This window comes from Castanea sativa, chromosome 4, assembly GCF_040712315.1.
Source record: "Castanea sativa cultivar Marrone di Chiusa Pesio chromosome 4, ASM4071231v1".
Lineage (NCBI taxonomy): Eukaryota > Viridiplantae > Streptophyta > Magnoliopsida > Fagales > Fagaceae > Castanea > Castanea sativa.
In genome coordinates this window covers 13,451,985-13,463,798 of record NC_134016.1, presented here as the reverse complement: position 1 = coordinate 13,463,798, position 11,814 = coordinate 13,451,985, and the positions used below count along the sequence as shown (strand labels likewise).

Genomic DNA, 11,814 nt, shown 5'->3' with positions numbered 1-11,814 from the left:
ATAGATTTGCACAAAGCATAAATTAATTCAAATTTTAGGGGTGAACCAAAAAAAGCACAAACATAACAAAAAACTGCCGAACAAAATACAACAACTGAACAAACAGAACTTAGGAATTGTAAAAATAGATTGGAAATTAAGGAAAAAGGTAGCCTTTTCAAAACCCTATAAACGGTAATTGAATAGAAAACAAAAAAAAGAGGGAAAAAATCCCTACCTACTGAATTATTTTCTAAATCACTTCTGAATCGCCTGTTGTTGCAGAGGACGAACAAAGTCTGTCAGTTTTCACTGTTGCAGAAGATGAACAAAGTTCTTTTTTTTTTTTTTTGCTTCCTTTTGGATTTCCTTTTTCGTATGCTTGTTGGTCTAGAACACGGTATTTTGATCTGTGTGTCTATGGAGTTGCAGCGAAGAAGTGGAAGTCAGAGTGAGTCTAAAATTTCGATCGGGAAATATGGCGTTTGCGTTTTAGGGTTTGTGTTTTTTTTTTTTTTTGTGGATAAGCGGCTTGGTGTTTTTTATAGAAATACCTTTGATGAAGGTGAGTCTTCCAAACGCATCATACGGTATTTTAAAGAATTAATTGTAGGTAGGGTCTGTTACGACGTTTTAAAAACATTGGTATATGGCTTATTTCTATATCCTTAAATGCCCTATATCGGTAGTTTTGAAAGCGCAGGCATAGGCAACACTTATTACAGTAGTTTAGAACCACTGGTATAAGATGTATTTCTATTTCCCTAAATACCCTGTAGTGGCGTTTCAGAAATTGCTAGTATAAGAATGGCCTATTACGGCATTTTAAAAACATTGGTTTGGGGCTTATTTCTATATTCTTAAATGACTTATACCGGTGGTTTTAAAAACGCAGGCATAGACAATACATATTACAGTAGTTTAAAACCGCTAGTATAGGATGTATTTCTGTTTTCCTAAATACCTTGTAGGGGCAGTTTTAAAACGGCTGTTATAGGTACACCTATAATAGATGCATCAAATTTGTCCAAAATTATTATTGTTATTATTTTTTTACAAAAAATACAAGAAGGAGGGAGGATTTTTTGAAACCGTCCATGTATAGAAACATGTCATACAATGTGTAACTCAACTTTTATTATATCATTCATTATTATTATTATTAGATTACATATTATATGATATCAACTGAAAGTCTTATAGCTCAAATGGTTGGTACTTCTCATCCTTTTCAACGTAATTATCCAGAGTTCAAATTCCTCATACCTCAACTATCCATTTCACACACATTTACACTTAGATTAAGCTAAAGTAGAATTCTATCTTGTATCCAAAAACTATCCATTTGTGACATGACACAATAAAAAACCAAATATAAAGTAAACCTTCAATTCGTTACCACATTTGGTGATTGGTCCCTTAAAAAAGTTCAAAAACTCAATGAAATGCACATTTCTATAGATCCATCCTTGTCTATATGTTACTCTGATTGTCACCTTCATTATCATATTTGGTGACTGATCCCTAAAACAACAAAAAAGTTGGTGGCAAAAACTCTATGAAGTAATCATCCAAAGTTCAAATCCCTCATATCTCAACTATCCATTTGTGACATGATACAATAAAAAACCAAATATAAAATAAACCTTCAATTCGTTACTACATTTGGTGATTGATCCCTTAAAAAAGTTCAAAAACTCAATGAAATGCACATTTCTATAGATCCATCCTTATCTCTATGTTACTCTGATTGTCACCTTCATTATCATATTTGGTGACTGATCCCTAAAACAACAAAAAAGTCGGTGGCAAAAACTCTATAAAACGCACATTTCTATAGGGTCAAGGTATCCTCCATTCTTGACTCTATCTTATCTGAGTATTTCTCTTCGTCGGAAATTTTTTTTATTAAGATGGCACCCCAGGGAAGAGGTAGCGCAATTTTTGTCTCAGTTCTGCTATTGGGTATGCTCCTTCACTGTGGTAACATTTTGGCAGCAACCTATACTGTTGGAGATGCTGGTGGATGGACCTTCAATGTTGTGGGTTGGCCTAATGGAAAGACCTTTAGAACTGGTGATGTACTCGGTAAATATGAATCATTATTTTCTCTCTCTCTCTCTCTCTATATATATATATATAAGTTCATACTTTTTCAATCACCATTTTTTTTTTGTAAATCTCTGACCAGTTTTTTTTTTTTTATCATTTTCTTTAATATTATAATTATGGGTATAGATTGTTTTCACATCCAACAGTATCTACTCTCTATCATAATGTTTGACGATTTTCTATTAATGTTTATTATTTTTCTTGTTTTCATGTTATAGTGTTCAACTACAACCCAGCATTCCACAATGTGGTTGGTGTAGGTAAAAATGGTTATGATACATGCACGGCATCATCAGGGCAAACATTTCAATCTGGAAGTGATCAGATCAAGCTTGTGCAAGGAGGAAACTATTTCATTTGCAGTTTTCCAGGGCATTGTGCAAAAAACATGAAAATAGCTATCAACGCATTGTAATCTGAAACAAAACGTTTTGAGATGTTGTCAAGAAGCAATGGAATAATTAATAAAATTCATTTCTAATATGCTTGAATATGAGATATTGCTTTATTTTTTCACTTTCTTTTGAAGCTTTGCTTAGCTTTTACTGTGATATATGGTGCGGCAAAAGAAATTATTCAACTGATTTTTGGTTTCCACAGTTACCATGCGTCTTAGGGCATTAAAGGTGCAAATATTTGTTTTGTAACCAGCAATTAATTCTCATCTCCTCAAAAACCTTCAAAGCAGACTTATCCTTCCCATCTTTGTCAAATCCAAACAAAAGGGTGATGTATGTAATTAAATATATCAGGCTTAATCTCTCTCTTTATCACAATTTTAGACATCCATTGCTTCATGGAAAGTTCCATTTTCAAGTTTGTTTATTACAAAATTATGATGGATATACTCATTCTTTATTTTGAGAATAGTTGAGTTTGAAATTTAATACAAGTGTATTTTTTATATAAAAACTAATAATAGAATGACTGAAATATAGAAATTTTATATAAATATATATTAGTTTTTTTTCCATCAAAAAATTAATAATATAGTTTAACAGTTAACACTTTGATGCCTTTCAAACCCCCTTTGGCATTTGTGTAGGTTCTAAAGAAGGAGCCACCCCAAGAAAGGGTCTCAAGTCTCAACCCAATGAGAGGATCACACAAATGTTGACCACTATTACAAAAGCCTGTAGATGAGTTTTGAGGAATGGATTTAACTATTATGAGAACCAGGAGGACTAATGTTTGTGAACTCAAGTGACAATGACTTGAGCAATAGAGTTCTTGATGGCAGTGGAGTTACGGAGTTGGATTTTTTCAAAAAGGATGTCTATGATATTGGCATTCCACTTCTTGAGCTAATTACAAGAAAGGCACCCATTCAAATAAAAATAAGGCGGAAATACTATTTTGGTCTTTACATTTTGGAGTTATAATCAATTTGGTCCCTACATTTTGATAGCAGTCAATTTGGTTCCTGCTATTATTAACTTGTAGTCAATTTGGTCCCTATAGTTAACTCACTAATAGAAAATACTTACATGGCTAACGATATGCACATTTGATACTAACGTGACAAATAAATTAATAAAAATAATGTTTAATACATATTTTAAAATGTATTAAATGTGCCAAATGTGCACACCATTAGTCACGTAAGTATTTTCCCAATTTTAATAAAGTAAAAATAATTTCAAATTTAAAAATCTCATATCTCAGATTTTCTTTACATCTTTGTGCACTTTCTTGGCAACCAAACACAAAAATACAAATATCAGATTAGTAAATCAACCCAAAGACTTAGTTCATTCGAGACACCACAGCAGTCATAAACATTTCAACGTAGTTTATCCCTCACAATTGTAAACAACCAAAACTACAACCAATAGACCCACTTTGTTGTCATCAAACCAATTTTGAAACCCAAAAAACCCCACACTTTGATATCACCGAACAAACTTTGAGACCAAAAAGGCCCACATGCCAGCTAGAGCCATTTTCTGTAATGACTATGATAGGAATAGTTTTCTAGGTTACTAGATAATCAATGAGAAAGCATGGACAGTGATATTTTTCATTGTAAGCGGTTTTCCTAAAGAAAATGTATCTTTCGGTTAGAAAAACCAAGTGTGCAATGGTACCTTTTGTGGAATTATCGAACTGAAAAAACATGGTGGCTAAGATAAATCCCTTAATTATCACCATGCTTAATCGATGAGAAAGGCTCCACCATTGGATACGAATTCGTTATCTGGGTTTGCATGGCACCGCCGCCAACCACGTCGTGACACCAACCGAAGCTCCACGCATGCTCTTACCCAGGTTGATTCGATCGTTCCTGCCTTGCGCTGCTGTCACCGCTCCTGCCTTGAGTCGTCAACAAGCATCAAATTCCAGCATCGAACGGAGATCTCATTGCTTTCCTTTGTAATGGTTTTCTTCTATGTGTTAATGTTTGGAAAATGGGTTTTGAGGTTGATTTTAGATTCGTGAGTTTGGTGTTTTGATTTGGTTTTTTGAGGTTTCAAAGGAGAAATTTGGCCACCAGATTATCTAGGTTTTTTGTAAACAAATCTAGCTGGATTTGTCCCTATCAAAGCCACTGGATCTAACTCAACACAAATATTCCAACCCAAAATGAAAGGGTCTCCATCTAGGTTTGTTCTTTTTCTTTTTTGGTTTTTGTTTGGTTACCAAGAAAGTTTGCTGGGGAAAATTTGTTGAGTTTTTTTGTATTCTGAAATTTCAATTTCTTATTGGTTATTTCTGATGAGGATGTTTCTCAATTGTATAGATGTGAGATGCTGTGAAATATATTTATGAATTCAAGGATTTAAGATAGAAAAATCAAGAAGGTGATTTTGTGTTTGGTAGCCATGAAAATGGAAGAAAATCAAAGAAAATTTGGGATTCCTGATTTTGTTTTCCATTTTTTAAATTGCAAAGTTAAAATTAAAATTATTTGTATTTGTATTAAAATTGGAGAAATGCCAACGTGGCATTTTAAAATATTTATTAAATGACCGAGCGCCCTCGGACGTAGCTGAAAGGTGAACCGGGTAAACGTCACGATCAGAATGAAAGGTAGTTCACTGGGTGCGGAATTCACTCTCTCCTTTAAGAGATCCTGCGGGCTCACGTGGTTTTTATAGTAGAGCGACTTGTGTTGCCAAAGCTCCGAGTGAACCCGAAATAGGCCATGGACTTGGATCTACCAAATGATAAGAATGCCTCTGAGATTCAATCATAAACCACTTTGCCTCGGTTTATTATTTTATTTGCCACGTCAATATCAAATTTGTCAACTGTTCACATCATTAGCCACTTAAGCATTTTTTGGTAGTGAGTTAACAATATGAACTAAATTGACTGCAAGTTAAAAATAACAGGGACCAAATTGATTGCTACTAAAATGTAGGGACTAAATTGACTGCGACTCCAAAATGTAAGAACTAAAATGGTGTTTTCGCCCAAAAATAATTATTCAAACCATTTGGATGGGAGTTACACTGATTGGATTACTTGTCTTTTGACTTGCTCTTCTTTAATGTGCAATTTCATTGATAAATCTCTTATTGGGTTAGGTTTTGATAATGAAGTCTATCAGTTACTCAAAATAGATGGTGCTTACATGAAGCCCTTGCCTTGTCAAAGGCCCACAACCCTTGAATTGTACCATGCGATAAGCATCCTTAGAAAGAATTATGGCCTCATAAATAATGACCTGGAGATATTGAGGCAATCTGAAATTGCAACTGCCAGTGCTTCGAATGAAATTGTTGAGGCTGAAAGTATATAGAACACATATAGCACATTAAAACACACACATACACGAAGGAGAAAAATCTCATAGATCATTTAATCTAAAATTAAGATGTCAAAAGCTCAAACACGTAAAAGCAGCAAAAGAAACATCACAAATTTATGCATAAAGCCATGCCTATATGACTTTTAAATAATCCAAATGCAGCAATATTAGAAGCAATTTTAAGGATTATTTCCTACTCTCAGTGGCTTCTGCAACATAAAAATCACAATCAACACATATACATCTCATAAAGAACAAATAACATATTTGTTAATGTTCTACTTGCCAATTGAAAACAGTCCCAAGTTAATAGTCAAAATAGGAGTCATAACCATAACTGAAGATTGTACTAACTTCAATAAATATATGTATCTTTGTCTAAAGGAGTCTGTAATTTCTATCAAATTATAAAATTTTAAAAAAAAAATCTGATTTCATCCAAACCAAGGAAAGAAGACATACAAGACTTCAGCCAAAAACATTCTCCATTCAGCATTGCAGTCAGCAGGGCTTTGATGAGGGGTGGATTCTGTGAGTCAAAGAGACCTGATGTAGTTGCCACTTGGGATGCGCTGCCGCTAAGGGGTGTGGAGCGTATCTTGTTTCTTTTGCTAGTCACAACACCGACTTCAATTCCATTCCTATGTGTTTTAACCAATATACCACCATCATAATGCAAATACCTTATCAAAGCCACATATAACCCAAAGATCTATCCAACTATTATAGGGGAAAAAAGCTCATATTTAATGCAGAAATTTAAAAATAAAGAGGAAAACTTACTGTTAGCAGTCCTGGCGAGTCAGTGGTGGGAGGGTAGATGTTGGCAGGAAGCTGGCTTGACAGAAGGGCTGACCTTCAGATTTCTATCTCCCTCTCTCTTCAATTATCTCATTGTGTTCTATGTTTGAACAACATGGCTAAAAGTTAGATGGGCATTTTTTCCTATGTGGGAACACCTCCTTAAAGAAAACTATTTTGAAGAAGCTATTTTGACAATATTTTTTATTTAATTCATGCAAGAAATTAGGGAGACCTTATTAATTCTATTGAAATCATAGGTTCGAATGAAGAATTGGGACAGTTGAAGGACACGTTAAGGAAGATGATGAAAATCAGAAAAGTTATGTGGTTTGATAGAGTTCCCATTGAAGCTCGGAAGTGCATGGGTGGTATGGGTATTGGATTGTTTAATAATCTGTTAAAAGAGATTGTAAGTGCTGAAATCGGAATTATAAGATGGTCAACTAATTCAAAAGCTACCATTGCACATACAATACTGATAAAAAAAATGGCTATATTGAGAAAAATATTCCAACATCCATTAGTACTCTGCATACACCTACCCAATGTGACTCCCTGGCTGCATCTATTGCCCCCTCTGAATGATTTCCATATTTTACTTAATGAGATGCCTCAATCCCTCTATATTCAAAACCTACAATCATTTCCCTAGAAGAGGTTGATTAAATGTACTAAACTTATGCAGCACAATCCTCCCAAGTTTAATGAGGAACACACCAATCCATAGTCCACTAAACGAAAGTTGTTAGGTTCATCCAAGCCCCCTTAAGTTCTCTTATTAATTTTTGATCTATTAGCAACGTGAATGGGGATCATCAAAATTGAAATAAAATATACTTATAATAAAAAAAATTTGAAAGAAATACATTTTTTTTTTAAAGAAATACATTGGTAGTCTAAATAATGTATTTTTTATAAGAGTAATCCTTCCTCCTTCAACTTGCTTTTGTTAACCTTGATAGAGTACCATATTTTCCTAATAGAAATCCAAACCCACTTCCTCCATTTTCACCAAAATCATGTCTTTCTAATAGATATATGAAATATCCATGGTTAAAATGATGATATAACATTTCTGTGCGTAACTTACCAATTAGGCAATTACTCCAAAAACACTGCTATCAAGTTTGCTATCAAGACATTCATTGGCAATAAATGCCAAATAAGGGATTTGCCAATCTTCAACATTTAAGTGATCCATGAACACTTTTTTTTTTTTGGTGAAGTAAAGAGATTAGCCAACATCTTTGCCATAAGCACATAGACATTCCAAGGTAATATGGTAAAAATCATTAATACTGACACCACCACTTTTTTAGTTTTTTTTTTTTTTGGAATCAAAGTGACATAAATAGCATTAGAGGGTTCTCAAACTTGTGATTATAAAATTACATTTCCCCATAACTTAGGGTCCGTTTGAATACAGTTGAAAACTGAAAACTGAAAATACTGTAGCAAAATAATTTTTAAACGTGTGAATAGTACTGCGGGACCTCTTTTTAATAAAAAGTTGCTGAAAAGTGCGTGCACAATATATGAACAGTGCACGCACAGTAACATTGTCGCAGCAAAAAAAAAAGAAAAAAGAAAAAGAAAAAGGAAAGCGCTAAACGCGGATGCGTTCAATCAATCCAAACCCACCCTTAATATCTGGCCAACATCCACTTCAGTATTGCAACATTCAATTTCACTATCTCTAACACTTATTAATCTCTAGCCACCATCTCTGGTAGAAAACAATATATCTCTTACCCTTTTCTCTCCAACAGTTGCATTGCACATTTTCTTTCTATTTCTTTGCTTCAAATTCAGGTCCCCAAAAAGAAAGTTATTGGAACCCAATCCACCACTCTTATTGATCTGCATTTTTCTTTGTTTACATTTTGATTTTCACATGGATTTCTTCTAAATTTTGTTCATTGATTTAGGCATTATTTTATTTTTCATTTTTTATGATTAGGTTGATTCTTACTTGGCAATTAGAGCTTTATTTTTACCGATTTGAGATCTAATTAGTGCTTTCAGGTACTCTTTTCTTTTTTCTTTTTCTTTTTTCCCTGGCTTTATTTCTTTTATCAATTACATTGGCTCAGTTTCATAATTTCATTGGGTTTTTGAGATTTGTTTAGTTGAAGATAGAAATATGTGTGTTTATTTTTGGGTTTGGGGTTCTAGTTATTTTTGTAGTTGGGTTTTGTATCTCATTTTTTTCATTAGTAATGCTCCTATTTGATGCTTCTTCATGCTTAAAAGATTCAGAGGTTCCTCTGTCTGAATTCACTTCAACTAAGTTGAGGTCTTTTATACTTATATTTGGTCTTCATTCCCAAAAGATTTAGAGTATTCTTTCTTTGGTTGAACTTAATCTGCAAGAAATTCACTTCATGACTTCCTTTTTCTTTGGTTTAAATGGTTGATTGTGTGGATTTTCTATAATGGGTTGCGATCTAATATGATATTTGTTGGTATTACCTAGTTGTTCAATTTTTTTTTTTTTGTTTGTATCCCAACCATCTAAAGCCTTTCAGTGTATCTATTCCTTCCAAATTTCCAGGTTGACTTCCGACTAAGAGAGAGTATGCATGGTAAGTACAAAACTAAAATCAAACCGAAATAGGATAAAAAAAATTTTTGAGAAAAATTGAGAAACAAACATTTTCATGGAGAACCCAAAAACCCGAAGCAAAAAAGAATCAAAACGAAGATCAAATCTAAACGTATCCAACAAAAAAACTCAATAAAAAGTAATATACCATACCCAAATCTTAAAAAATGGAGAAAAACGTACCGGAACCGGTTCCGTCGATCTAATGGTGGTAGATATAAAGCCTAATGGCAAACTAGAATGAGAACTAACAACAAGGTGGAAAGTGATCTTACCATCAAACATATTCTCAAGTTACTGCCAAAAACATGAAACTAATTCTTCACACAATATTCATCAACACATCTCCAAAGTGTTGATTTGAAAATTCTTTTTATGTGCATGCCATGTCTCTGCGGTTATTTTTCAACTGAAAGTGAAGAAAAAAAAATTATGGTAGAAGATTAAAACAACTTCAGGGATGTTTTCTTTTACTACTCCGCTTGATTCGATTGTTCGCTGTACTTTTAGCATTTAATTTTGGTATTCTGTTTGAGCTAGTATTGTGATTATGGGTGGTTTTCATAGTTTTTTTCTTGAATCCAAATTCTTTCAACTGGTGGTAGAGGAAGGGGGTTGGTACTTTTCATTAAGGATTTTTGAGAGGAGTAGGTACTTCTGTTAGGATTAGTGCCCTTAAATCCTATTGTATGATGCTATGTATGATATTATGTATGACATTATATATGACATGATGTATGACTTTCTATTGTGATTGATAAAGTTATTTTATTATTATCTAAAATAATGGTAACGTGAATATGAGACATTATCATATAGTCCATGAGATGCATTGTACGTGATTTATGTGAAAAGTCACAGAAGATGTAAATCACAAGTTCTTTGTAAACTCAGAATTTATAGTTCGTAGTCGGTGGTGAAATTGGGCATTTCATCTGCGAAGACTATAACATGTCAATTAAGATGATTTGTCTTGATCATGGAAGTGGAAACTTCTAGTTGATACGTTGATATGTTTTAAGAGTTGAAACATATTGAACTGGACCGCTGTGATATTTATTATTCTTCTAACGACTGTCAAATAAATAATAAATCTCACGACTTCTATTTGCATGAACTCTTAATCCTGAGAGAATAATGGACCTGATCATGAAGTGTAGATTGCTTTGATATATCAGGAGTGAGATCTGAAGTGACGGTCAAAACCTCAGTATGTTGAGCAGCCACATTTAGTGTTGATGGAACATATATTCTCAAGATGGAATTCATAGTCTCTTGATGAAGATATAAAATATTCCCTTGAGATAAGTTTAATGGTTTCAGTTATTCAGAGAGTTAGGCCTAACCACTTTAGTAAGAAATTACTAAAGTATATATTTATGAAATTGGATTTCATAAATATATAATGAATAACTTTAAAGAATTAAACCGGGTACTCAAGGATAAGATGTAGTAATTTACAAAGTGGCAGTCTACATTTATGACTTTGTGTTACTACGAATATTTTATGAAGGGGTTACGTGTATAATAAAGTCTTGGGATATAATTTATTAATAAGGCCTAGAGTGCAATTATATTTATATAGTGGTATTAAATATAATTAATGGTAACTTTGGACTTGTCAAGAGTTGACGGAAAAGCCCAAGGCCCATTGGAGCTAGTGTCTTATTAGTCCCTTTTGGTCTCACTCTAAGCCACACACTAAAGCCCAATTAGAAAGGCCCAATAGGCCAGTCCAATTAGATAATCAGTTAGTTATAAAGGGAGAAACATACAGAATTTTTATTAGAAGAGATTAGAAAAGAAAAAGACACGGTGTGTGAGAGAGTGTGAGATACACTTTCATTCTCCCTTTGAAAAACTGATTGAGAGACCACACATCTTGGGCGTAAAGTGGAATTGGAGTGAAGATTAAAAGTGTTCACAAGTGCTTCTAATCTTTGTTTTGAATTTCTCTACACCAAGGTACGCTATCTTGTTCTTAAATTCTGAAATTTATGTAGTGCACGTTATCAATCATGAATGAAATAGATCCTTGTTTGTTGCTTCCGCTGTGTGTTTTGTATGAGATACAAAACCAGAATTTTTCCTTCAACTTCATGAAGTAGGTCTTCATGGGTAAGAATGTGGCACAATGGCTGATGAAGAGTATAGAATAGATTGTTGTGGGGATCAGTCCGAAGAATTTTTTTACTTTCAGGGAAGGTGATTTAGCTTACACCCTCCAACAAAGCTCCAACTCTTTTGGCATGTTCCTACTCTTGACTAAGTTTAAAGTTGGTGGGTCTAGGAAGTCCATTTTTATTCCAAAAGGCAGAGCTAAGAATGGATGGAGGATTTTTGGGTTAGAACTGAGGAAGTTGTTAGAACCTGAAAACTATGTGAATGGTGGGTCTGGTTTTTCGAAATTTGTAGCTCAGCATCATAAGTATAACTCAGGGGTTCAACCATTTAAAAAATTTGCCGATACGGTGCGTGGGCTTCGGGTGCAGGTTAGGGGCAGGCATCAGCCAAACCTAGTCAGCGCATATGATAAAGGGAAATTGCTATTAGAGGATAA

At 33.8% G+C, this 11,814-nt stretch overlaps 1 protein-coding gene and 1 long non-coding RNA gene across 2 annotated transcripts; one reads left to right on the top strand and one right to left on the bottom strand.

Annotated features, from left to right (window-relative positions):
* The first annotated feature begins 1,892 nt into the window (after positions 1-1,892).
* Positions 1,893-2,506, top strand: LOC142632472 (basic blue protein-like). Its single transcript, XM_075806866.1, has 2 exons — positions 1,893-2,067; positions 2,310-2,506. Exons 1-2 carry the CDS (start codon positions 1,893-1,895, stop codon positions 2,504-2,506), a joined length of 372 nt encoding a protein of 123 aa, XP_075662981.1.
* A 2,993-nt stretch (positions 2,507-5,499) lies between these two features.
* LOC142630665 (uncharacterized) lies at positions 5,500-7,003 on the bottom strand. Its single transcript, XR_012843395.1, has 3 exons — positions 6,629-7,003; positions 6,308-6,486; positions 5,500-5,822 (listed from the first exon to the last, which is right to left on the bottom strand). It is a non-coding gene; the product is annotated as an uncharacterized LOC142630665 (long non-coding RNA).
* Between the last annotated feature and the right edge of the window lie 4,811 nt (positions 7,004-11,814).

Bases quoted from the DNA above. Each gene is read 5' to 3' on its own strand.
- LOC142632472 (XM_075806866.1), top strand. From the start codon at position 1,893: ATGGCACCCCAGGGAAGAGGTAGCGCAATTTTTGTCTCAGTTCTGCTA. The intron at 2,068-2,309 runs GTAAATATGAAT...TTCATGTTATAG, and splicing joins TAGAACTGGTGATGTACTCG to TGTTCAACTACAACCCAGCA.